The following is a 24,274-nucleotide window of genomic DNA, read 5'->3' as shown; positions in this document are numbered from 1 at the left end:
ATCTTACTTTGATTTTCCCTTATCTGGAAGCATTCATTTCCTCCTTCCAACTCTCCAGCATTTTATTTGTATCTCTTCTCTTAGAGCACGTCTTTTCCACCTAATATCACAGTTATTTGCGTTCATATCTTATCTTCCCTATTGAATAAGAAGTTCTTTGAGGGTGGTGATTGAATCTGATTTATCTTTATGATCCTATTTCCAGTATAAGAAGGATTTCATAAATCTTGGCTGAATGAACCTGTAACATGTAATATAAAATAGCGTAGCAAAGAATATAGACCATTGACCTAGAGCACAGGAAACCTGATAGTGTGACTACAGACAGATCCCGTCTCTGGACTTAGTCATCAAAGTGAAAGGGTGGAGTAAGTCTATCCAAGATCCGTTCTAGTTCTAATATGATGACTTGAATTAACATCAACCACCGTGAAAAAACAAGAACCAAACTCTCAGCCCCAAGTTCCTGGTTTCTTTTGGTCCAAAAAACAAGACATTTTCTTTTCCATTTTATTTCTGGAGAAAAAGTATCCTCAAAGGGTTGTGTCACTTAATGTTAACAATCGGGGATGAGACGAAACAACAAGGATCACAGGTAGCCCATCTAATTCCTAGGCACAATCCCTGTGCAGTCACTTTCATACCATGTTAGGGTGGCTTCGGCAGCATCCTTTACCCTCATAGATGCAGGGTTTGGCTCCTTATCTCCTTTGTACTTGACCTCTTGCTCACTGTTCTTGGACTTACTTCCTGAAATACCCAGTTCCACAATCTCCAGTACTTCCTTAAGACAGTCCTAGAAGCAGGAAAGGCAGATCAGTTTTTGTAATACACTTAGAAGAGGAGAAGAATATACACCAAAATGCTAATAATGGTTCTGTTTTGGTGATGGGGCTCTAGTTTCTCATCTTCTTTAACAGGTATATGTTAATTTCATAATAATATTATAAACTTTGCCTCCCCTAATTTCTCTTTAAAACTAGTGTTCAGAGAGTTAGATAATAATGATAAATTCAATTCAATTTTATCAGTCACAATTCTTTAAAATTACCATGTACTGTAAATCATGAAAGCCCAAGAGAAAGAGATGTAACAGAAATTCACTTAAACCTGGATGGTTTAAAACATATTAGATTATCCAAAGGGAAGTTCATCAGTTATTGACATTTTTAAGCAATTTCTGGTACCATAACTTTAGAAGCCATAATGAAAATGACTAAGACTTAATTGACAGTATTATTTTTAAAACTATAAAGCTCTCTACAAATATCTAATGAGCCTGATATCTTGTCTTTTTTTTTTTAATTATTTTTTTTATTGAGTTATTGATAGGTTACAATCTTGTGAAATTTCAATTGTACATTAATGTTTGTCAGTCATGTTGTAGGTGCACCACTTCACCCTTTGTGCCCACCCCCCACCCCACCTTTCCCCTGGTATCCACTAAAATGTTCTTGGTCCATAGTTTTAAATTCCTCACTGATATCTTGTCTTTTATTTACACTGTGAATTCTTTATAACTGCCTGCCTCCCCATAAGAAAGGTATTACATGGAACAATGCCAGGGAAAGCAGCCTAGGTATCTGTGTCTACATGAAGATGGAGAAATGTGTGTGATATGAAATTTCTTAGATACAAGCAATCTTTACAGACAAGCTGTGCTCTAGGTTTGCAGCCTGGCTATCAACTGCCCCCCCTTTTTTTTCCCCCTTTTTCTCCCCAAAGCCCCCCGGTACATAGTTGTATATTCTTAGTTGTGTGTCCTTCTAGTTGTGGCATGTGGGATGCCGCCCCAGCATGGCTTGATGAGCAGTGCCATGTCCGCACCCAAGATTCGAACCAGCGAAACCCTGGGCCACTGCAGTGGAGTGCGCGAACTTAACCACTGGGCCATGGGGCCAGCCCCTCAACTGCCCTTCTTGGTGTGATGAAGGATGACCAAAGTGCCTACTGGCCACCTCAAGGCTACCATCCTTTCAAGAAAGAACACTCTTGATAGTTCAGATAAATTAGTCGAGACCTCATCTTTCAAAAGAACTTCTCTATGACTTAATTTGCAAACGAATATAAGCACAATGACCGTTTTTAAGTTGTGCTCAAAACGACAAGTGTTCTACAGAAATATAACAAGCATGTTGGGTATAAAGTATGCAGTATTGTATTTAAATTTAGATATTCTCTTTTAAAAGACATTTCCCAGTATACATTTTTGTTTCTATTTACTGTTTAAAGATCTAGTAAACTAACCTTTTCATCAAGCATATCAGGGTGCTCTGTAAGCCAGACACAGAGACACTGAAAAGCGGCCACTATCATGGAGTGCAGATCCCGGGAGTGAAAAGGAGCTGGCCGACTACACTGGTACACAATATAGCTGCATATGGAACTGATGGCTCGCTTCCGGTCTCCTGAGTCAACCATCACCTTCACCTAAGCATATTCATATGGGGAACATAGTTAGCTGGGAAACATTGTACCAATTTCAAAGCATCTGTACTGAAGCCCAGCCTTTCTGAGAATGTGACACACCACTGGAAGCCTTGCTTTTTAAAATATTATTTATATAGAGGAACAGAATATTTCAGATGTACTATCATACAATACTCTATAAAAATAGAGGACATTTTTCAAACACTAAAGCAGTATTTCCTTTCAGCATACTTTTTCATGCCCTAAAACCTAAACTCTTGGGGTGTACCTACTCATTACTGCCAGAGATCAAAAGAACAGCTGGCAATAGAACATGTACACATTTTTTAAGCCCCCTAACACAACCTCGCAGTAATACTCTATGGGCTACAAACCTCTGTGCAGATGCTTAGAGGTATAACTAACATACAGTAAACTACAGGTATTTAAAGTGCACAATTTGATAATCTGGACATAAATATACACCTGTAAACTATCACAATTAAGATAGTAGACATATGCATCACCTCCCAAAATCTCCTCATGCACCTTTGTAATCCTTCCTTCCACTCCTTTTTGCCCCCTCCCTACATTACTGCTGGTCTGCTTTCTGTCACTATAGGTTAACTTCCATTTTCTAAAGTTTTATATAAATAAAATCATATGGCATTGTACTCCTCTTTTGCAGTGGGGGAGAGGGGTCTGGGTTCTTTTACTCAGCATAACTACTTTGAGATTTATCCACATTCTTGTGTGTATCAATTGTGCTTTCTTTTTTATTGCTGAGAAATATTCCATTGTATGGATATACTACAATTTATTTATCCAGTCACCTGCTGATAGACATTTGGGTTGTTTCAAGCTTCTGGATATCACAAATAAAGCTACTACGGACATGCACGTACAAGTCTTTATATGGATATATGCTCTTATCTCCTAGGAGCATAATGATTGGGCCATAGGATAGATGTATGTTTAACTTTTTAAGGAACCGCCAAGCTGTTTTCTAAAATGGTTGCAGCATTTAACATTCCCTTCACCAGTGTGTGAGAGTTCCAGTTCTTCCACATGCTCACCAATATTTGGTATAGTTAGTCTTTAAATTTTAGTCATCCTAATAGGTATGGAGTGGTATTTCACTGTGGTTTTAACTGCCTTTCCCTAATAACTAATGATATAGGGCATCTTTTGATGTGCTTATTTGCCATTTGTATATCTTTTTGGTAAAGTGTCCAACTTTTTTGCCCATTTTTAAACTGGGTTGTTATATTATTGAGGTCTTTTGTTATTATTGTATTGCCTTTTTAAAAGATTTTATTAAAGGTCTTTACAAAGCAACATCCAGACTCTAGATTCAGTTGCCAAGAAGACCCTGTTATGCAGCAGAGACTGGCTAGCGCATGGCAGGCAGCTCTGGCTTCCTAACCTGTTGTCCTTGAGATGGAGATGGTGGATAGTATCTCATCTTTAGAGTCCACAATGCTCCTATGGTCAAGTAGGGACTTCTTAGGGCCATTCTTCACACATGGGTCCCAGGACAGCATCATCTTCACTTTGACACCCAGCATATGCGATCTGAGCAGCACGTGGTGCAGAGTAGTATCAATATAGTAGTTAATAGAGTCCCTAGTGTGGATCATCACACCATCCACAAACTTCATGGATTCAGCCCCGTCCTTGTAGTTTCCCTGACACCATGACCTTGTAGCCCTTGGCCCCACTCTCCATGATGAACTGCAGCACCCCATACTAGGCTCTCCACACAGCAAGCCCTCCTAGGAGTTTGTAATGCAGAGACTCTGTCTGGGCAATGGCACACAGACCTATTGTGGCCACCTTTTCAGCATGCAGCTCTACACAGCACCCAGGGGAGCCGATCTTCTGACCTTCATTGGCCAACTCCCAGATCCACTGGTCCTTCTCACCAAGAACATTCTGCATCGTGGAAGCCAAGGTAATGATTTCTGTCCTGGTTGGTAAAATTCAGACTTCATCTCCAGGGTAGCCATCTTCAACAAGTCTCTGAGCGAGTAACTCATTCAGTTTAGCTCTGAAAATGCCATCACCAACAAACTTCCCCTTCTTGGAAATCTGCACCACCATACTACTGTTGCACATTGCCAAAAGGAAAGGTTATTATTGAGTTTTGAGTTCTTTATATAATCTGGATACAAGTCCTTCATCAAATATGTGGTTTGTAAAGATTTTCTCCCAATCTGTGACTTGTCATCTCATTCTCTTAACAGTGTTTTTCAAAGGAGAGTAGTTTTTAATTTCAATGAAGTGCAATTTAATAGTTTATTCTTCTATGCTGTAATATCAAAGAAATCTTTGTATAACCCAAATCTTTGTACAACCAACAAAAGTTTTCTTCCATGTTTTCTTCTAGAAGTTTTAGGGTTTAGATTTTACATTTAGGTCTACAATCCATTTGGGGTTAATTTTTGTACATCATGCAAGTTATGAGTCAAAGTTTTCTTTTTTTGTATGCAAGTAACTGATTGTTCCAGCACCATTTGTTGAAAAGACTATCCTTTCTCCTTGGAACTACCATTGCACCTTTGTCAAAAGCAGATGTCCACGTATGTGTGGATTTCTGGACTCCCTATACTATTTTATTGATCTGTACAAACTTACTCCAATACCAGACTGTTTTGATTACTGCAGTTTTATAATAAGTCTTGAAATCAGGTGGTGTTAGCCCTTTATCTGAAGGGCTGGAGCAGCACTCTATCTAGGGCTAATTATTCCTTAATACTGAGAGTATACTGAAGGTCACAGGAAACAGTACCTCGTGCTCAAAGACAGTGTGGTCCTGCATGTCTCATGAAGGGCTGTTCTTACTTTCTGCATCAGTAACTGCTCCTCACATAATGATGGCCATTACATCTATTCCTGACAATCTCTGAGGTAAGCTTAAGGGGCAGTAAGAACACCTTAGGTTTTCTTGCCTATTTTGTCTCTCATGAGTTAGTAAGTCAAAGCCTCTGCTCACCTGTCCCTACATCTGTAAAACAAAAGGCTTGAACTTTATCATCTCAGACAATATCACCTTATGTATGAACATTACCTTTTTGTTCAAAAAGTGTCTTACGTATTTCATTTGATTTGATCCTGATAACACCAGGTGTTATACACAAGATAATCCTGCCCATTTTACAGATAAGAAAACACTTAGACGTTAGTGAGAATGTGGAGAAACTAGAACCCTCATACATCACTGGTGGGACTATAAAGAGATTCAGTTGTTGTGGAAAAGAGTCTGGTAGCGTTATTCACAATAGCCAAGAGGTAGAAAGAGCCCAAATGTGCATCAACAGATGAATGGATAGACAAATTGGTGTATATAAATATGATGGAATATTATTCAGCCATAAAAGGGAATGAAATTCTGACATATTCTACAACATAAATGAACCTTGAAAACATGTTAAGTCAAAGAAACCAGACACAAAAGGTCACACACTGTATGATTTAATTTATATGAAATGTCCAGAATAGGTAAATATATAGAGAGACAGAGCACAGATAAGTGGTTGTCAGGGACTGGGGGGAGGGGACACCAGGCAGCAACTGCTTAATGGATACAAGGGTTTCTTTTTGGGGTGATGAAAATGTTTTGGAACTAAAACATAGAGGCGGTGGTTGCACAACACTGTAAAAGTACTAATAGCCACTGAACCATTCACTTTAAAATGGTTAATTTCACATTGTGAATTTCACCTCAATAAAAAAAGAAAATACTTGGAGAAGTGCAAATGGCCACCCAGCTCTAAGCTTCCACAAAACTGAAATAATAGCTGTGAAAGAAATTTGAAAGTACAGCCAATTTTCACTTACTTCTGATAATGGAAGATAAAAAAGTCACAAAAAGTCCCAAATGGTATATTTTAGAATAATCACTCTTTGTAAAAAGAGCCTCTTTTCTTCCTTTACCAAAGCTGTGTTTGTTTATTAAAATTAGATGATCCTATAATGGCACAAAATGTCATGCTGAAAATTTAAGGGTACTATATGCAAATACAAAATCAATAGGTATTTTATTATGTCCCAATAAATAAACAGCAAGTATTACAATGTTTCCTGTAATTTAACAGCAAAAATATCATTTATACTCTTTGAACTTATTAAAAAAAAAGCAAAGGCCATTTTGTAAAGTCTCACTTGGAGGCTCATTCCTGCACACTATGGATACAAACTATGTTTGCGTATAACCAATACTGCAATACCCACACCAAGTGATCATGAGATACAGAAAAAAGAGCCAAGATCCAAGTTCGCAGGGCTAAAATGAAAGGGCTGCCCTTCTCACCTTTGCCAGGCCAGAAAGGAGCTCCAGAGCAGCCAGTGATATGCTCATGTCTTGCCGCCACTGGGAATTAAGTCTTTGGGTGACGAGATGAATGCTGCGAATCAGGAGCCCAGCAGCTGAATCTGTATTAAGAGCTAGGATATAACCCCAATGCCACATCCCACAGGGAGGGAAAACAACTAAGCATTAGTAACGAGAAGCACAGCATTCCACCAGGCACAGACCACAGCAGCCACAGTGAGCACAATGGGCACCCACACAGTGCTATGCTCCCCGCCCCACTGACCTGAGCCATCAAGCCTGACTGAACAACAGTGCATGGGGCACACACACTGGACCAGGGCAGCTCCTAGCTCCCAGCTCAGGTACTTTCACACAGACATCCACCGGGATTTGGCAGTTTCAATATCAATCTTATAACAATGTAAATCTTAAAATTTCTAAATTAACTCAATAGAGTTACATTTTCAAAAAAACAATGAAAAGGCTATCAATTATTTCCTTGGAATGTTATAGAGGAATAAATTCAAATTTTAGAATCCCCTCAGATGCTGGGAATTATCTGAAAGCATCTGTTGAAATTGTTCTCAGGGTTTAAACCATCCAAAGTCACATGCAATGCCTTTTCAAACACATGTTAACATTTAATTCTCTAAGACTACTTTAATACTTCTAAAAAGAATTAAATAACCAAGTCATTGTGTTTTTATTTGGCCTCCAATTCTATATTTAAAAGTAATTACTACTTAGCTAATAATAAATTAGGACAATTAAACTGAATTTATAAAAGAAGCTTTAGGGACATTATACCTGTCGATCCTATCAGAAAGAGGGCAGTGACAACAGAAAAAGGAATGATCATTAAAGAGAGACATTCATGCGACACTAACACAAATCTGGATTTCTTAGTAAAAAGTATTTTACGACATTACAAGCAGAACTCACTAACACCAGTTCAAAATGCTGAAACAAACAATACTCACTTCAAACATTTATATTAGAACACACACAATAATGCAAATATTTCTTTAGCATAAAAGTGTTTTAGAAAGCATGAAAAATAAACAAATTTTCACCAATAGTATACTTAAATCCACAAACATAATGAGTAAGATAATTTAAATAATTTCTTCAAAAATGCCATATTTAAATCTGTTGAATATCCACAAAACGACCTTATGTATCTGACAGGCTCAAGGATACTTTATAGCAAACTTAAACCACAGAAACATGCCTGCACTCCTAGGCTCATAAACTCTCCAGATGATTAAAAAATTAAACTCACATCTAAGAGTCTAGATTTCATTCCAATCTAGTGGGATTAATAGTCACAGATTCAATACACTAATTTGTGAATAAAAACATAAAGGCACCCACAAACTTAGAGAACCCGTAAGGTAATTGCCCAGGGTAAGGACCTCATTGAATAGGATGCTCTGTTGGCAAATGTTTCCTTAAATTATAGGTTTTAAACACGAAGACACTCTCCTCTGGGTTACCAGATAATGCATATCCCATCATGTACCCTGACCACACTGCAATAAGTGCTGAACTGGCAGACTCTGCCATTAGAATTTGAGGCACAGCCCATGTCCTATTTGACTCTGTATTACCAGCATCTAGTACAGAATCGAAAAATGTTTCCTAACCACCTCTTACAATCCTTTATAAAATCTAATAAACTACCCAAAGTCTAACTGCTAGAAGCTATAGAGCTAAATTTAAAAGAGTTTTCTTTTTCTTAATCTTTTAGACTAACAGCCTCTCTATTACACTTAAGTACATAAAAAATCATGAACATTAAAATTTTTTTAAGAAATGTTTGCTTGTTTGTTTTGTATATCTGGGCATTAAAAGTCATTCCACAAACAACGAATTTCAAAAAAATAAACGTGGCTTACCATAATCTCTTAGGAGAGCTTGAGCAGGTCTTTCACTATCAGGAGTTGTGGGCTCCGTGCTTCCACCACTTGCTGAACTAATACCACTATTAGTGCGACTGTGACTCTTCAGGTTATTTTCTCCACCACCCTAGTCAAATAAAAATGAATCAAACATTTGAGGGCTGTGTACATAGTTTACAACTACAGACAGAGGTCAATCATTAAAAGGTATGTTGATAAAATAGAATGTGCTAATTAACCAAATAGCACAAACTGATACACAGATAACAATTAACAAGGGATTAAAACTGCCATGATGTTTTTGCATAGACACCAGCTACTGGAGGGTAAGAAAGGTCTGATGATTACAGGTGCCCATTCTGGGGTCTTCTTTGCTGCTGTTTATAAAGGGCAGCCCAGGACCTTTTCCATCATCACTAGACTTCACTAGCTAATGACTCTGGGTCCTTAAAGAAATACCCTAGTGCCTCTCAAGCAAACTTCAGAACAGGAATACAATCTTAAAAAAACAAAACACAAATAAACAAATAAAGTAACTTTCAAATGTATTTATATAATGAAACACAAACAATAAAATACTATGGTTAGGGGGCCAGCCCCGTGGCCGAGTGGTTAAGTTCCTGCGCTCTGCTTCGGCAGCTCAGGGTTTCCCCGGTTTGGATTCTGGGTGTGACGTGGCACCGCTCATCATGCCACAACTAGAAGGACCCACAACTAAAATATACAACTAGGTACCAGGGGGATTTTGGGAAAAAGAAAAAAAAAATACTATGGTTAGTATAAAGATTAATTCCTATATGTACAGGGGCTAACAAAGCTATTAAAGATTTCCTCTTTTTTTTTTTTCCTATATAAATACAACTCATTATAACCAGATCAGTTGATTATTATTAGCCACCTACTGGTACATGAATTTTCTTAACAATAATTTGATTGCCCATGCTCCATCCACCCAGCTCATCCAGTATATTTTACTAATTTCCCCATTCCCCTGCGTCCACTCTAGGTATAGGGATCACATATCTTGAAGACAGAAGCAGGGGGCATTGGGAGTCTCTGGGAAGCTTTTCTGATTTAGGAGCATTGGTGCTTTGAGGAACCTTCAAACTTCAGTCTAGAGTGGCTAGAAAGAGCTGATGAGATGGTAAAGAATAAACCAGATGCTTGCTTCCAGCCAGCACTAGATCTACCAGGGATGGAAGGATTTATAGAGTAGGGGACTTTTCCTACACTATTCAAGCCAACACACCAGCACAGCAAAAGGGACAAGAGCTTTAAGTAGACACTGTCCAGGAATAAAGACTGCATTTAGCCAGAATTTCTCTCATGCAAAATCTCTCAAGGCCCTGACTTACAGTTGAAGAGCCAATGAAAGGTATGAAATCTCAAAATACATGATACTTTAAAATAGGATCCTTATGAATCATGGAGCTGAATTTACAAACAAATGTCTTTAAAAATCACAAGCACAGGGGGCCGGCCCCATGGCTGAGTGATTAAGTTCGCACGCTCCGCTTCAGCGGCCCAGGGTTTCTCCGATTCGAATCCTGGGCGCAGACATGGCACCACTCATCAGGCCATGCTGAGGTGGTGTCCCACATGCCACAACTAGGATGACTCACAACTAAAATATACAACTATGTACTGGGGGATTTGGGGAGAAAAAGCAGAAAAAAAATATCCCAAGGACAGACATTTTGGAATGTAATTTACATAAAACTAGATGTTGACATTCTCTGACAGATAACATGTGGTATGCTTCTTACCATCTCCATTTGGCAACCAATGGCTTCTAAAAGTGCTGAATCTTGAACAATATTTAACATTGCCCCTGCAACAGAAAAAAATGCATTTTATTTAAATACATAACAAGAATATTAAAATGGCCAAAACATCTCAATTAACAGTAGAGATAAGAACATGATTTTAGCTGAGTACTCCTGAAATTTCCATAAAATTACTAACAAATCCATTGGTTGGTCAGAAAGATACTCTTTAGAAATGCCCTAATTCTGATCTGCCCCCAAAGTTTTAAAACCACATTTTTCTAAAGGTCGAACTTTGCCTTACATAAAAACATGATGATTATCACATATTTTTTAATTGCTGCGAAAGACCAGACATAAACATCTCAATTTCAAGGGTAATACAAACTAAGAAAATATTATGGAATACTTTTAAAACCCAATGCTGACCTTTTAAAAATAAAAACAACACAATAAAAATCACAGCTATTATCTTTCTGACTGACTGCTTTTTAAGAATAATTAAAGCCACATGGTTGCCCATGGCAGCATATTCTAAAGGCAAGTTGCATGTATTTATCAAGAAACTCATAGCCCTAGAAAGGGTAGGACAGAAACAAAGATGGTGAGCCTAGCACACTGCTTCTCATCTCCCTGGGAGAGTACTCTTGCCCACAATGAAAAAAGAGAGGAGAGACGCAGTTTTGCCAATCTATGACAAGAGTGACAAGTGACTCTTGAATGTACATAGGGAGCTCTTTAGAGCAAGAGTAAAGCAAAACTACTCTATCAACTGTAGAAATCATCTGATTTCAAGTGATACGCTATTTGGATAACCTAAAACACTATAACTCGGAGGCTCTCTCATATCGAGATCTAACCTCTGTTCTTTCAACTCCCTTCCAAAATGAAAGGATTTACTCTTCCCTATGTCCTTGTCCTTGTGATTGCCCCCGTCCTTGTGATTTTTAAAGACATGTGTTTATAAATTCAGCTCCATGATTCATAAGGATCCTATTTTAAAGTATCATGTATTTTGAGATTTCATACCTTTCATTGGCTCTTCAACTGTAAGTCAGGGCCTTGAGAGATTTTGCATGAGAGAAATTCTGGCTAAATGCAGTCTTTATTCCTGGACAGTGTCTACTTAAAGCTCTTGTCCCTTTTGCTGTGCTGGTGTGTTGGCTTGAATAGTGTAGGAAAAGTCCCCTACTCTATAAATCCTTCCATCCCTGGTAGATCTAGTGCTGGCTGGAAGCAAGCATCTAGTTTATTCTTTACCATCTCATCAGCTCTTTCTAGCCACCTTCTTGCTGCATAACATACTATCCTTCCTGAGCACCCACTCCAACCACTACTGCCATCACCAATTCTTAGGCCATGTCATTTCCTCTCCTAGAATGAAACCCTGACTTCATTTCTGCCTATTCAAATGCTGTCCTAAAAGATCCATACTAACTTCCACTTCCCCCTATGAAGTCTTCCTTGCTCTTTCAGTTTGTTCTCTCTCAACACTGAGGACACCCCAAATGACATGACATGAAGGCAACAAGCACTGCCTTCTGTTGTTACCTGACAATTTTGTGAGGGTATTCCAATCTCTGCAATGAGACTTGTTCAAGGATAAAAGCTATGCCATTCACTTCTTTAGTATTCCCACCAGAGTACTGTACCTAGGACGAGGCCCTTGGCTTTGATGAAAAGCCAGAAGTACAGAAAGAGACAGATGCAGTAATCAAGCTGAGACGTGAAGAGGGCTCAGAATTCGGCAGTGGCCATATAATGATGAGCCAATTAAGACAGAGAATCAGTATGATTAGGAGACCAACAGAAATCAATAAGGAAAAAGGCAGGAGGCATAGCAACAGCTACTCCTCAATTTCCTCTTGGCAGGGTTCTGACAGGGCTTCCAGAATTAAATCCAACTCAAAATATTTTCACATATATGTAATGGGCAGGAGGAAGGGGAAGAGGCAGAACTCAGGAAGGAGGAAAAGAGAAGAGAGGAAGGGGGGAGTAGTGGGGGGAAACGGGGATAGAAGGAGAGAGGAAGGGCTAGTAGAAAAGAGAAAAACAAAGAACACAAATAAAACTAAGCAAAAATGACCTACCAAGACCACTGTAATGCTTTTCTTCTCTCATCTCACCCCTTTAAATTTTTTCACATATAAAAGCAAACAAATTCTGCCTCTGATTCAGAATAAAGCTTCAGGCTTGGGCTTCCACCCCTGACCCCTGCCTCCTCAGCAGGCTGGGGTGAACAATAACTGGATTTTCACTTACAAAAAAATGAGTGAACACAAACCTAGTATCATTTGAGTGTTGTTGGGGTCCGTTTCCGTTTGCAAGGCACCTATTAATATATTCACAAGTCTCAACTTCAGGGACAAAAAAGTTATTGGTTTATCATAAGAAGAGCTGTCATCATTACTAAACTTTCCTTCCAGGACCACCTACGGAAGAAACAAATAATTTTTAACATCAACTGTTGTGGTACACTATGCCCAGGTAGGAACTGCTACAGTGCACAAAGGAAAAATGAGTCTAACAAGCAAGGCTTTCAGTCTGCCTAATATTAGCCACTGTGCTAAGTCTGTCACTAACTCACACAACATATGGTATCAGATGTCACTAACCTAACACCACTTGAAATGGTAGACCAAGGCATGATGGCTGACTGACAGAAGAAATACCACAACAAACCAACTTTGCTGATTCACTTGAAATAATTTGAAAACAATTTTTAAAAGCTCCTATTCCATTTTCAAAATGTAATTTGACTTGAATTAGTACACAAAACAAAATACAGACTATAAAAAACTTTAATAAAACATTACCTCAGATTTGACTGTGCCAAAGTGATGCGGGAGGGGCAACAAAGAAAGTAGGATATTAATGGAAGATCTTCTCAATTCTGTTGGATTTACATAACTTTTGAATTTTGAGAGTTCTCTGCCAAAGAAAAAAAAAGCTATTAGCATTTCTGAACTAAAGTATATTTTTAGCTATTGCCAAATATACATTATGCCAATTTTTCACAATACAAGCACTGGGTTTGGTCTCATAGAGAATGCAGTAACTACTTTCCACTGAGTTTATATTCTGCAATTTGTATGCGTGTGTGTGAATCTCTATGTTAAATTGTTGGGGAATTAAACTAGACTCTGACAGATTGATTGACTGATTTTAAATGGAAGGCGGACTCTACAAAAGTAGGACCTCTGAGCTACTGCTGCTCTTACTCCTCTACGTCAGGCCAAGAAGGCTTCCAGCAGCTCATGGACAAAGCAGAATGGAAGCAGTTCAGGGGTGAGGTGGGTCTGGATGTTCTACACTCATTTAATGTGGCCTGAGTCTCCTCGGGCTACGAAGACAACTGGATAGGATAAATCAGGAAACTGGGGAGGCAGCACCAAAACAGACCAGGTCAAACCCGACAACTGATATACTAGTACAGAATGATGGCTTACCTGTCTGGCAAAATGGTTTCAAGAGCTGAAATAAAGTAAGGAACCACAACATCAATCCCTTTCAAGTCACAGCAGAACAAAGGAGGGGAGTTTAGAATAACGCTGGCCAAGACAGGATGGCACACATAATCATTTATCTGCAAACCTTGAATTAAAAGCATGTAAAATCTAGGAAAGCAAGAAAAAAATTTTAAACAAACTGCTGATCAACTGTTTTTATAATTATTTATATTTTGTACATAGTCATCTGAAAGTCTACTTCCACTCTTCATTACTTCTATCTTTAAAAGCTATTACTGGAGTTAAACAATTCAGAATCAAATACACTAAGAAACAAATGTTCTTTCCTAATGAAAAGGAAGAAAAGATTCACATCTATTATACCTTCTGGAAGTTTTAAGCCTTGTAACTCAAAGTTACAGGTGCCTGCAAATGAAAGCAACCAAAACAAAACCAAACAAATGGCTGCAGTAATTATCAATAAACTGGAGGAATTACTGAATTGAATTCCACATCAGTAAAATTTTGCAGCATTTCACAATTCCTAAAAAAAAGTGTGTGGTTGTGCCTTTTTTCCCCTTCCCCATTAGTTTTGGAGGGACAATGAAAGGAAGAAACCTCATTCAACCATGCGTTCATCATGATATGAAGGTAACTGTGAGTAAAACTCCTTTTGAGAATATACTTGCGTATACCTTACTTTTAACCTCTACCCCTCACCCCCTATCCACTAAGTGTTCAATCTTCCATCTTTCAGAAGCAACTACATCAGTATACTCTTCTACTATCATAAGGCACTCTTCTCTTCTCTGCAAAACTCTCCAAAAACAACTTCCTCACCTCCTGGTCACTGTCAACCCATTTCAATCTATCTTCTTGCTCTAGAACTCAACTAAAACCAGGTTAGCAAATAACCACTGGCCTCTCAATTGCTAAATCCAGAAAACATATCTAAGTCTTTGCTTTGCCTTTTTAAAGCATTCAACCCTTTGATTACTTCCTCCTTCTCTCTTTGTTCTTCTCTGATCTCTATGGCTATTTCCTTTAACAGATTCTCGTACTCCACGGCCTCCTAATATTGGTGTTCCTCAGTTCTCTAAGATATCTCTTCCACTAGCCTAGTTTTAAACACTATTTAAGCCACCGAATATAATCCAATCAGTCTCTAAAAGCCCCTACCTCTCAACTGAGCTCCAGATCTATTAGCCAAAACTGTACTGGATACCCGAGGGCAGGACATGTCTACTGATTACTCCAGTACTCCCTGTGCAGTGTCTGGTACAAAGTAGAAACTTAGTAAAAGTCTGTAAATATTTGTTGATAAATATCCCACAGGCGCTTCAAATAGGTTCAAAACTAAGCTCATCACTGGCCCCCTCACAAATCTGCTCTTTTGGTTGGTCATACTACCACCCATCCAGTCTTATGGGCCAGACAGAAAGCTCATGGTCACAGCCTTCTCCCTTCCTTCTATTGATACCATATGGGGTATCTCCCCAACCTTAGTCTCCCTCCTAAGAAATGTGACCCCACTGCAAGGGTGCCAGCATCCCATGTGGCCCACCTTCACACTCATAGCTAACTAGACAAGAGGTAGACATCTGATTAATCAGATCCTCTTTCCCAGGAATCTGAATATTCGGATTCAGAGACACTAACTGGCCCTGCTGGTCACCTAGACCAAGGCCACGGAAATTAGGAACTTAGAAGTAGACTGCAATACAAGATAATGATCTGCAGAGACGAGAAGAATGAAGCAGTTCTGGGAGACCATTTAGACAGAGAACAGAAAGGAGGAAAGTTGTTTTGGTCCTTGAACACTTTCTAGTCCCTGGTTCCTGCCCTTTGTGAGGCCCTACTGCATGTCCTGACCTTAGAATATATTAAATAGCACTAGGTTCTCATAAGTCATCCCCATTTTGCTTAAGTCGCATCGAGAGGGTTTTCTGTTACTTAAAGCCAAGAGCCTATTAAGATATCCCTGATCAGTTCCCAGCATGTACCACTCTGTTTCATATCTATATGCTTCTGTACTTTGTTCCCTGATAGAGTCAATTTAATCCTCTCTCCTGAGAACCTAGTAGGTACACACACACCTGAATGCTCTTGATATTAACATCACTTCAGTAGCTATGTGAATGATCATGTGAGGAAGGAAAATAGAGTCAAGAAAAATAGGAGGCCATTACAAATTCATTTAGGAAAAAAGTGACAAGACGTGAAGTGTTATGGTGGGAACAGAGAGATTAGAAAGAGGATTAAGATAAAGCAGAAAGGCAGGAGTTGGTTGACCAAATAAAGATACAGAGGGAAAGAAGAGGAGTCTAAAATGACTCCTAGTTTCTTGCCTGAGCAACTGAATGAATGGCAGAACCATTCACAAAGACTGAAGTCATAAATTTGGATAAGATGATCCCACCCAACTTGCTAACACAGTCTAAACATTACCCATCCTTTATAAGTCGAGCACAATCACCCAATCCACTATAACTCCTTCCTGAATCCTCAGGGTAAGTATATGCTGCTTCATCCTCTGAATGCCCACAGCACTTTATCTGTGCCTCTCTCCTCTCTGACTTCCTATTACTATTGGATCATTATTACCTGTGTTCATGGCTTTGCTCACTCAGAAAAATAAGCTCCTCAGAGGCAGGATTTATAGTTAACATTTATGGACCACCTACAGAGTCGAATATTGTGTTAAAAATTTATTTAAAAATTACTGTGGTCGTTCCAAATCTCTCCATAATTAATAAAAGGCAAATAAGATCAAATAAATAATACTTCTACAATAAAAAAGGTCTTAAGGATCTTTACCAAACCTGATAAGGCAGGTAAAATGAATGGAAGAAGTTAGGAAAAATTTTTATTACTTACAGACATTTGCAGGTACTTCAAACCAACATTTACTTATCAATTCAGCCTACGAAGCCATGCTACAACAGTTTCACCATCAAAACTATATAAATGGAAAAATAAACAAAAAAATTCTAAGACCTGGATAAATAAGCTGGCAGAATCTCTTCTCCAGTCTTCTTGCTACAAAAAATCCTACATAGTGTCCCACAAGCCTCAGCTCTTCCTGCTTCATAGTTATCAGGAAATTCACTTGCATCAAACATAGGATTGGAAACCATGGTGTCTGTGGACATTTGTGACCCTTTCCGTCGAAACTCCATGCTAGCTTGTGTTGTAATGGCTGGGGAGAGAAAAGGAGGGTTTTATTATATTTGTCAATATGCAAATAGGCTCATGGGACCCTGGACACAAAGATCAAATGTTGGTGTCATTAAATAGCTACTTGAATAGAATCCAATAATGCTTTTGTTTAGCAACTATGTCTTAATTTTTTTTTTTTAAAAAAGGGCTCTCTGGAATCTTTGAAAATGGGTAACAATTAATTTACAGTGGTATAGTCATTTTAACAAATTCTACAAGAAGCATTTTTCAACTGAATTTTTGATAAGCAGAATACATTTGTAATATATCTGTATGTGAATACAGATACATAACACAGAATTTGGCTTTTCTATTATTTATTCTGTTTCTTTCCTCCCCCTATAGAATGATGCTTAAACATTAAGAAAAACAGCTACTGCAATTTATACAATACCCCAGACGGACATATCATAACTGAATGGGCAATCCCATGCCAGTTTGTATACTTTTGGGAGAGGGCAAGGAAGGATGAGAAATGGGTAGGGAGGAAGAGAGAGAATTCCCACCACCCACCCAACTCCAAACACACACCAAAGAATCGCCCAACCAAGCAAAATGAGAATGAATTTTAACAACCACAGACAGCAGCTAACTTGAGATTGATACATCAGAAAATCGGATTGGTAAGAAAGATTATCATGGTCATTTGTTGTCACTGAAACAGAAGCCCTTCGAAAGTTGCTTTTATTTTTAACAAAAGATTTCACAGTGTAATGAAAATCACTCTGAAATCTTTTATCACTCTACATGAAATGTTTAAATTATTTTGTAATAATAGATTTAATAGAATGCAGAGTTAAGCAAAAATCTTTATGCAACTTCCCATGAGCCATTTTTCGTCCTGAATAAGCTATCCAGCAATAATACATTTGAAAAACACTACATGCAGAATGCATACAAATCAAACACTAAATCTGTATAAAAATAAGCTTAAAGCTTTAAAAAAAACAAAAAAAGCCAAAACACAGTTAGTGCAAAATCCTGGAATTCATGACATGACCAGACTAGTGTACAGAAATAATGGGACTGATTCAGGCAGATTAATTTGCTTTTGCCAACAATCTTCCCCATTCAAAACACAGAAAAGTATTTTTCTTCCCAAGTGCAAAAACTACAAGAGACAATGACAATCAAATTTTTTAATGGAATTATGAAAAAAATAAAACATGACTGCAATTAAGGAGAAGCTTCTGGTTCCTACTTACAAGATTTATAAGAAAGAAGAATTTGGATAAAAGATGCTGCAAGATAATAGAAATAAATGGAAACAAATCAAAGGACAGTAGTAATTATAAAATACTTTAAAGATGGTGAAATTTTACAGTAAGTTAAGAAGCTTTTTAGCTTTTTAAAAGTTAGATTAAAAGCTTTATGATACCACAAGCTAGTTCAAAAACATAGGAAATTGTGCATTCAGATCCAAAATTATGATTTTTGTATCATGCAAAACAATGAACGAAGAATATTACACAACTACAAAGAATTGAGATTTTTGAACTGCCCATAACGTGCATTAAAATTTTAGTTTATTAACCCTTCCCAGCTCAATGTTACTTTTACAAAGCACAGTGTACTGTCATGTAAATCTAAAGCTATCCAGTTCATAGAAGCAAACACTTAAAGTTAGAGGTGAACTGCATGGCAGAATTCCTTGATGGCAGCCAGTACTTAGAAAACAGACTAACAGTGTTAGCATTCCGAAACCTCCCACCACCCCCAACACCTCAAGAGTGGCACCCAACAGCACTCTAACTCATTCAGCTATCTGGACACTCCTATCTCCTGGGTCATGTAACAGACTTTCTCACCTGTGAATATGGGGCATTGGGGAGTGTGAGGGGGGCGGTTTCTAGCCTTTCCCCACCAAGGCAAATGGTAAGAATTAAAAACAAGAATTTGTTGGGGCCAGCCCGATGGCAAAGCAGCTAAGTCCACACTCTTCACTTTGGTGGCCCAGGATCTGCCAGTTCCGATCCTGGCGTGGATCTATGTACCACTTATCAAACCAGGCTGTGGCAGGCATCCCACATATAAAATAGAGGAAGATGAGCACAGATGTTAGCTCAAGGCTGATCTTCCTCAGCAAAAAGAGGAGGATTGACAGCAAATGTTGTTAGCTCAGGGCTAATCTTCGTCAAAAATAAATAAATAAATAAGAATTTGTTGCCCACATATGATTTGAATTCTGGTTTCTACCTTTTGGCACAAAATGCTGAGCAAAGCTGTTACAAACTCCCTAGAGAGTGGGAAGATCAGTAAGTTCCCTTTAAGCAAGCCCACCAAGGAGGCAGTAGGTTGAGCCACTCTGGATTCAGAGATTTTAGTGTCAACAGCTTGATATCAAAAGTTACACTGTAAGAATTGCATCTTAATAAAAATAAAAATGACATACAACTGACTCATTCTAGAAACTACAATACAAATTATAAACAGAAATCCCAAAATATAAGGCACATGAACATAAGAAAATAAGCCAAAAATGGGTTTTTAAAAGTTTTCATTTAGTCATAAGTAAGTACATTTCCTTATCCATAATTAAGCACTACTTTCAAACTTGTAAATAAATATAATATGGAAATGGTAGAATATAAAGTGTCTGAATTCAACAAAATAAACAAAGGAATCCCTAACTCAACCATGCAACCTCAAATTATATTCCTGAAAAATGTCTTTATATTCACAACCCTTCTAAATTATTTAAAAGATTTGTAAGAACACCCAAAATAAATGTATGTGTATAATGCTAACAGACACAGACCTTAGTCCTAAGATGATACATAATAGCTAAGAATGCATTTCTGAGAGAAAGCAGAGACCCTTATGACCATTACATTAGTTTTACCCATGGAATTAACATTCTCCCTAGGGATGCATAAACTAATGCAATTAGGCATCCTTTTATCTCAAGCTATTTCCAACCCCAGTGGAAATGTGCTTTCTTAACACACAACCAATATACTTATTAACGCATATAGCACAGTGCCTGGCACCGAGTAACTGCAGCTCAATAAATCCTGGTCATCATTATTCAGCTTTATAAGACATGTCATAAATATTCAGTACGTTCTGCAGTACCCCACCCTCCCATCCTGTACCCTATTGCCACTACTTCTAAGTATAATGGTAAGATGACAAAAATAAATCAGATTTTATTAAGACAGAGTTTCATCACTTCTGTAATAAAATCTAAATGAAGATATCAGGGTTATTAATTCTCCACCAGTCTTATTTAGTTACAGAGCAAATGGTATTTTTGAAATAAAGTTCTCTATAAAACCTAAGAGGTTAGAGTCTTTTGTGAAGCGAAAATTTTCCGATATTTATATGTACTAATGAGTGACTGGTTGTCAAAATCTAAGAAAACACTTCTTGTAAATAAATTTCTGGTCAAAATCTTTAATTCTTTATATCAATATTATTATCCTGGCTGACATGAAGGTAACTTCCAGGTCACCTACTGAAAGGAATTTGATTCAACAAAAAGTGGCTAACCTGAAGTAAATAAAACCAGACAAAAGCCAAACCTCATAGAACATACATAAAAAGGACAGGTAGGAAAACTTCCAAAATTCTGTTACTTCAGCTGGAAGGGGTTAAGCACAAGACATTGCTTGGTGAGAGACAGAGAGCTTTTTAAGAAACATTAATCTTGCAGGTAGGAAAGATTAAAAAGAAAAAAGAAAAGGAAAAAACATGGTAACGTATTTCTTGAGCAATATTTACCAGTCATGCTGCTGTCTCTGTTTATCCCATTATGAAGTTTACAGTGAACAAATGCCGCATCAAATAACCATGATCCAAAGAGATTCAAGATGCTGTTAACCTTTGGTCTCCGAGGTGCAGGCAGTGGCCTGGGTTCTGAACTAGTCTGATTTGGACTGGACAGAGGAGAGGTGGAGGATGTCTGCTGCTGAACTTTCGAGGCATGAGCAGTACTAACCTATTAGAAGAACACAAGAATACATCCACACATGAAAAGTTTGAGAAAACAGGAGGACTTTTTAAAAAGGATGGCAGATTAAAAAGCCAATCTTTATACAGCATAATAACGGTGATGAAAACTCTTACTGTGCTTGTCTTCATGGTGGCCTTATTCACAGTAACAGCCCGGTGCCTCCGGTTATGTGGTGGAGTGGTACTGACAGCAGTGCTTTGAGGCATACTTAATCTATTCACGGGTGTTGGAGGAGCACTGTCTGATCGGGGTCTAGAAATGCCTTAAAAAAAAAAAAAGGAATTAATTTTCATAGTTCAAAAAAGATGGTCAGAAAATCTTCCTCAAGCAACACCAGTGAAGGCTCAGGACAGATTAGAGCAGAGACGGCTAGTTGCCTCCCAATATCCACTTGCCCTTTCTCCCTGAGAAAGACCACAAATTTTAGCTGAAAATGACTACTCAGAATAAACAACTATATTTTGAAGCCTCCCTTACAGGTAGATGTAGCCATGTTCTGACCACAGTGAAGGGGGTGACTATTGGATGGATCTTCCAAGAAATCTCCTTAAAATGGCCAATCAGGGGCCGGCCCCATGGCTGAATGGTTAAGTTCACACGATCTGCTGTGGCCGCCCAGGGTTTCGCGAGTTATGATCCTGGGCGCAGACATGGCACCGCTCATCAAGCCATGCTGAGGCGGCATCCCACATGCCACAACTAGAAGGACCCACAACTAAAAATATACAACTATGTACCAGGGCGCTTTGGGGAGAAAAAGGAAAAATAAAATCTTTAAAAAAAATAAAAAAGACCAATCAAGTGTTGACTCTCCTTCCTTCCTAATTCCTGAACAGGATGGCTGGAACTCATTCAATCATCATGGCCCATGAGTGAGTGCACAAAGGATGGAGAGTCACAAGATGGAAGGGCCATGGGTCCCTGACAATAATGGAACCACTATAGCAGCCCTGTACTACCTAGCCCTGGGCTTCACATGGGTGAAAATAAATTATCTTGTTTAAACCACTGGTATTTTCGATTGTTATGTGCAGCCAAACTTAATTTGAACTAATATATTACCTACGTAACATATGAACAAAGTGTACAAAACAGTCGTTTTAGAAAATGATAGATATTAAATATCACTGCCTTTCAACAACAGGTTAAAAAAGTTCTGATTTTTCATATTCCTAAAATGTGAAAAACAGTTTAAAACAGTAGTTCACAAAAGGTATAATTTGCTTCCTAATGATACATCTAAGAATGACCCCTAATGCATTTTAATCTGTATTTTCTTATATTACTAGTGAGAATGAACACTTTTGTCTTTTGTAAATCATTTATTCACATCCTTTGTCCATTTATCTACCAGGTCTTATTCTTTTTCTTAGCAGTGTTTAATCTATTTATATGAAGACAACCAAAACTCCCTAGCTATAACATTTCTTGCAAATAATTTTTCCCAGTTTGTTATTTATAACCAGATCTGTTCATCTTTTTCTTTGGTCTTTCCAAAATAGTTTCTAAAACTAGACTTTAGAGTCATCTACATTCAGCTCTTCAAACATCTAGCAACATACACAAAATTCACCTAAGAATGCATCCACCAGACAGCTGATTCCACGCATGGCACGAAAAAATATTTGAGGCAGATGTTTAAGGCAGGGATACTGATTCAATTCTTGTGGCATTCCGCTCACATTCAAGAACTGTTCCTGAAATTTGGGAGTAGAGCTTATAATGGCTGGGTTACTCAAATCCACGGGATTACTATCAAAAAGAGAGAGAAGAATTAATTAAACATTTAGAAGTTCCTTTAGCAATAAAACGCATGCAATCTAATTTAACACCAGGGCTGTCTGTGCCTATTTCTTTGATTCAGAGAGGAGAATGATCTCTATTTAATAGGCTAGGGACTCAAACGTCAACACTCCTTTACAGAAAATTTTCAGTATGTTTACACAAACTTACTCTGCCTGTCCAGAGAATGAGAATCAAAATAAGACTAGAAGTTTCTAATTTTTTAAGAGTATATGTGGATATTTTTCTAATATGTTTGGAATTAAGTGATGGAATGGTAAAACTATAAACAAATCAACAAGAACCCCAAGGAAAATATCTTATTTTAACTTTTCCAATTTCTTAAAAACTGTCTGAAAATCAGGATTAGTATTTGTGTTCATGTGTAGTTACTAAAATCATGTATTTCAAAACAATGCATCTGGGCTTGAGTTATATTTTGTGTATAAATAATTTTAACTATTTCCATTAAAAAACAGATTTAGATTTATACTCAAAATGGTCTGCTTAGCTGTCCATTAAACAGCCTATTCAACTCAAAGTAACCTTGTTAAACAATCTATAGCCAGCATCTGGAAAGAATTTCTACCAGCTACAAAGCCAAAAGAACTAGGCTGAGAAATACAAATCAGTGTACTTCTCTGCCCTTTGAAATCTCATTTTCCACCCACACAGAATCTTAATTTCAAATAATTCCAAGTGGGGAGAGGGAGCACATGTGCATGCAGGGAAAATGGGCTTCTAGCACTAGGACATTGTACCCCTAGAACTGTACTCCATCAGGTGGGGAGAGAAGATGAGGAATCTCTAGCAGCACTGCCTGCCAGGGGTTGCAGTTCATCTGTTCAGAAATTATGAAAACAGGCACTAAGGTTGGAGTGGACTACACCTGAGTGCAACAGAGCTCTGCTAAATTCATGTCTACCTGACACTGAAAACTGAGGAGACAAAGGCATTATACCAGTTTCACTAGAGGTAAACTTGAAATGATTTTATTGGTACTCAAATATTCAGAGAACAGATTGAAGAAAAAAATAAAATTCGAAATGAGAACAGGTAACAAAGAATATGGATTAGATAATAGAAACTGCCTTCCTGTAGCTCCTAATGCCCTGAGTATCTGACACATTTGGAGAGCCTGTTAAAAATCCAGATTCCACCCAGATTTACTGAAACAGAACCTCTGAGCAGGGCCTGAAGGTCAGGTGGCCACGCACAAACAAGTCCAAGGACAAGCATTTGAGAATAGTAGCATTCAAATCAAGGGAAATATTTTTTTACCTGGAAAAAGATAAAGCATTACCATACTAGAAAAAATTTTGGCCCCTGTCTCACCATCATACTCAGCCTCTTCCTAGGAAATTTGCTAATGATCATGGGAGCCCCTTCTGAGTAAGACCCGAATAAGACTTTCATAGACCTGCCTCCCACCCAGCCACAGCTCATTTAACCAGTGGGGTAAAACGTCCAAAAGGTAT

The 24,274-nt window shown here is 38.1% G+C and overlaps 1 protein-coding gene and 1 pseudogene across 4 annotated transcripts in view; both read right to left on the bottom strand.

Annotated features, from left to right (window-relative positions):
- Positions 1–24,274, bottom strand: part of RALGAPB (Ral GTPase activating protein non-catalytic subunit beta) — a 90,542-nt gene that overhangs the window by 35,503 nt on the left and 30,765 nt on the right. The window contains exons 7-19 of one of the 4 annotated variants that reach the window (XM_046677970.1): positions 22,588–22,766; positions 21,128–21,276; positions 20,783–20,999; positions 18,265–18,300; positions 16,838–17,039; positions 13,841–14,008; positions 13,208–13,322; positions 12,676–12,823; positions 10,392–10,456; positions 8,623–8,752; positions 6,722–6,855; positions 2,248–2,430; positions 645–796 (exon numbers count right to left, since the gene is read on the bottom strand). In XM_046677970.1, the coding sequence (XP_046533926.1) occupies positions 645–796; positions 2,248–2,430; positions 6,722–6,855; positions 8,623–8,752; positions 10,392–10,456; positions 12,676–12,823; positions 13,208–13,322; positions 13,841–14,008; positions 16,838–17,039; positions 18,265–18,300; positions 20,783–20,999; positions 21,128–21,276; positions 22,588–22,766 (1,878 nt within the window). The remainder of the gene's footprint in view (positions 1–644; positions 797–2,247; positions 2,431–6,721; positions 6,856–8,622; positions 8,753–10,391; positions 10,457–12,675; positions 12,824–13,207; positions 13,323–13,840; positions 14,009–16,837; positions 17,040–18,264; positions 18,301–20,782; positions 21,000–21,127; positions 21,277–22,587; positions 22,767–24,274) is intronic. The other 3 variants (XM_046677971.1, XM_046677972.1, XM_046677973.1) reach the window with 3 other exon arrangements.
- LOC124248129 (40S ribosomal protein S3-like) lies at positions 3,738–4,866 on the bottom strand (annotated as a pseudogene).

Source organism: Equus quagga, chromosome 12 (genome assembly GCF_021613505.1).
Source record: "Equus quagga isolate Etosha38 chromosome 12, UCLA_HA_Equagga_1.0, whole genome shotgun sequence".
NCBI lineage: Eukaryota > Metazoa > Chordata > Mammalia > Perissodactyla > Equidae > Equus > Equus quagga.
The sequence above is the reverse complement of the archived record's forward strand: the minus strand, read 5'-3'. Positions and strand labels throughout refer to the sequence as shown.